The 2087-nt window shown below is 33.2% G+C and overlaps 1 protein-coding gene across 3 annotated transcripts in view; it reads right to left on the reverse strand.

Moving 5' to 3' along the window:
- The window catches only part of Vps13a (vacuolar protein sorting 13 homolog A (S. cerevisiae)), a gene marked incomplete at its 5' end in the record, with an annotated part of 229395 nt that overhangs the window by 180223 nt on the left and 47085 nt on the right, over positions 1–2087 (reverse strand). For all 3 annotated transcript variants that reach the window (XM_013506545.1, XM_013506546.1, XM_005408304.2), the window contains 2 exon segments: positions 1600–1714; positions 1796–1982. In XM_013506545.1, the coding sequence (XP_013361999.1) occupies positions 1600–1714; positions 1796–1982 (302 nt within the window).

Raw genomic sequence — 2087 nt, forward strand, 5'->3', positions numbered from 1 at the left:
GAGCAGGGGGGCCAGGACTCCGTCTGTAATGGTGGCGGGGTCCAGATGCACGCACTCTCGAGGGTAAAATATTTTACAACAAAAATGTTAACCAGCAGACTCTCACAAGAAAAGAAATTGAACTTCCAACAAAAAGAGAATAATCTCAGGCAAAAGATATGAAGTGCAAGGAAAAATGAAAATCAACAAAAGATGTAATTCTAAACTAATAGACTATATCTACCCAATAAAAAATTCCAATAAAGTTAAAAGAAAAAGGAACATAGCATGTACATCAGCGGGTGGATGGTGAGTAGCATTCAAGAGTACTAGGATCTTTATAAAGACTAATAGAATGTAAAATTTTTATTAAATTTATAATTTGACAAAAATTTGTTATTTTGAAATTAAAGACTGTGTAACTTTCAACAGAGGAGAGGAGAGGAAGGAATGATAGAATTTATCCAAAGGCAAGCCAGAAAGCAGCTGTTTTGTTTTGTTTTTGTGACAGGGTCTTGATAAGCAGGCCACGCTGGCCTCAAACTCACAGTAATCCTCCAGCCTCAGCCTCCCCAGTGCCAGGATTACAGGTATGTGCCACCACACTGGGCAAAGCAAGCCAAATTTAAAAGCATATAAGTAAATGTGAGACATAAACCTAAATAAATTAAGTAAATGCAAATAAAAGATAACAGACTGTAACATGTATACATGTATCAAATTTACTAAGACAAATGACAGATCTAAGAAGAAACAGAAAAATGTACATTCAAGCTCAGATAGTTTTCACTTATTTCTCTAAATAACTATTAGAACAAGGTAACAAAGAAACAGGTAAAGACAGAAGACTTGAATTCCTGCATATGGTTAACAAACACATCCTAAGAAATACGCTTTTTTTTTTTGTCTTTTTGAGACAGGGTCTCACTATACAGTTCAAGCTGGCCTTGAGCTCACTGTGTAGCCCAGGTTGGTCTAGAACTCACAACCATCCTCTTCCCTCCGCCTCCTGAGTGCTGAGATTACAGGCGCATGATACCATGCCCAGCACATCCTAAGAAATATGTGTAAATATTTTTTCAACTGTTTTTTCAGCATATGTGGAACATTTTTTAAAAACACCATATATGAAATAAGAGAGCAAGTCCCAACAAATTATAAAACATTAAAATCATCTCTATAGTGAATAATCTATTTTAAAAACTGAATCTGTACACTTTAAACCTCCCTCCACAGAAATCTACAGACCCAAATGGCTTTACTATTAAACTCTACCAAATAGTTAAGGAAGAAATAACACCCAACCTTAAAAAAGGATATGACTTTTATTTTTTGAGGTCAATATATCAAACTCTGAAATTCTTTATAACAGAAAAGGACAAGCCTATTACAGTAATAATGACATCCAAAAATTCTATACAAAATTCTGTAGTGGCTATTAAATATGAACTTCCTGTGTATAAAAGTGATTACTGTTACATCTGCCTTTAAACAAAGTACTTACCACATCATTTTCCTAAAATTGTATCCAGTCTAGAAATAAAGTAAACTTTACAAAAACCATTTTTATATACAACATTTAATACATAGTACAGATTTAACTTGCCAACATTAATTTACCTGTTGCTGTCTTATCTCGAAATTCTTCAAGTTTTGTCAAAGTTGCTGAAGTGAGCTGTGCTAGATGTACCTCTTTAGGAGGTCTGAAGAATTCCACTATACTATTCACTGTCCTCTGTCAAAATAAACATCATTAACATGAAGCACAAAGTCAAAATGAACTGTATTAAAACCTGGTAATATAGAAAATGCTTACTGCATCATATATTATTTCTAAAGGTTCAGCTTCTATGATACACCTCTGAGCAACAGTTTCATCTAGTGGATTTATCTCAAATGTAATTTGGAAGAGTGATGCATCATCCAATGAAGTCAGAAGGTGAGGTTTTTTAAAATTATCTGGTAAGCCAGTAACATGAAATGAATCAATTTTGGTTTCAAATCTGTATGGAAAAAAAAAGTAGGAAAGAAATTGCAAATCAATACAAGTTAAAACTTTTTTCAAGCTGAAAATAATAACATATTGAAATAATATTTAATATCATTAT

Source organism: Chinchilla lanigera, unplaced genomic scaffold (assembly GCF_000276665.1).
Source record: "Chinchilla lanigera isolate Chin_1 unplaced genomic scaffold, ChiLan1.0 scaffold00111, whole genome shotgun sequence".
In the NCBI taxonomy this organism is placed as follows: Eukaryota; Metazoa; Chordata; class Mammalia; order Rodentia; family Chinchillidae; genus Chinchilla; species Chinchilla lanigera.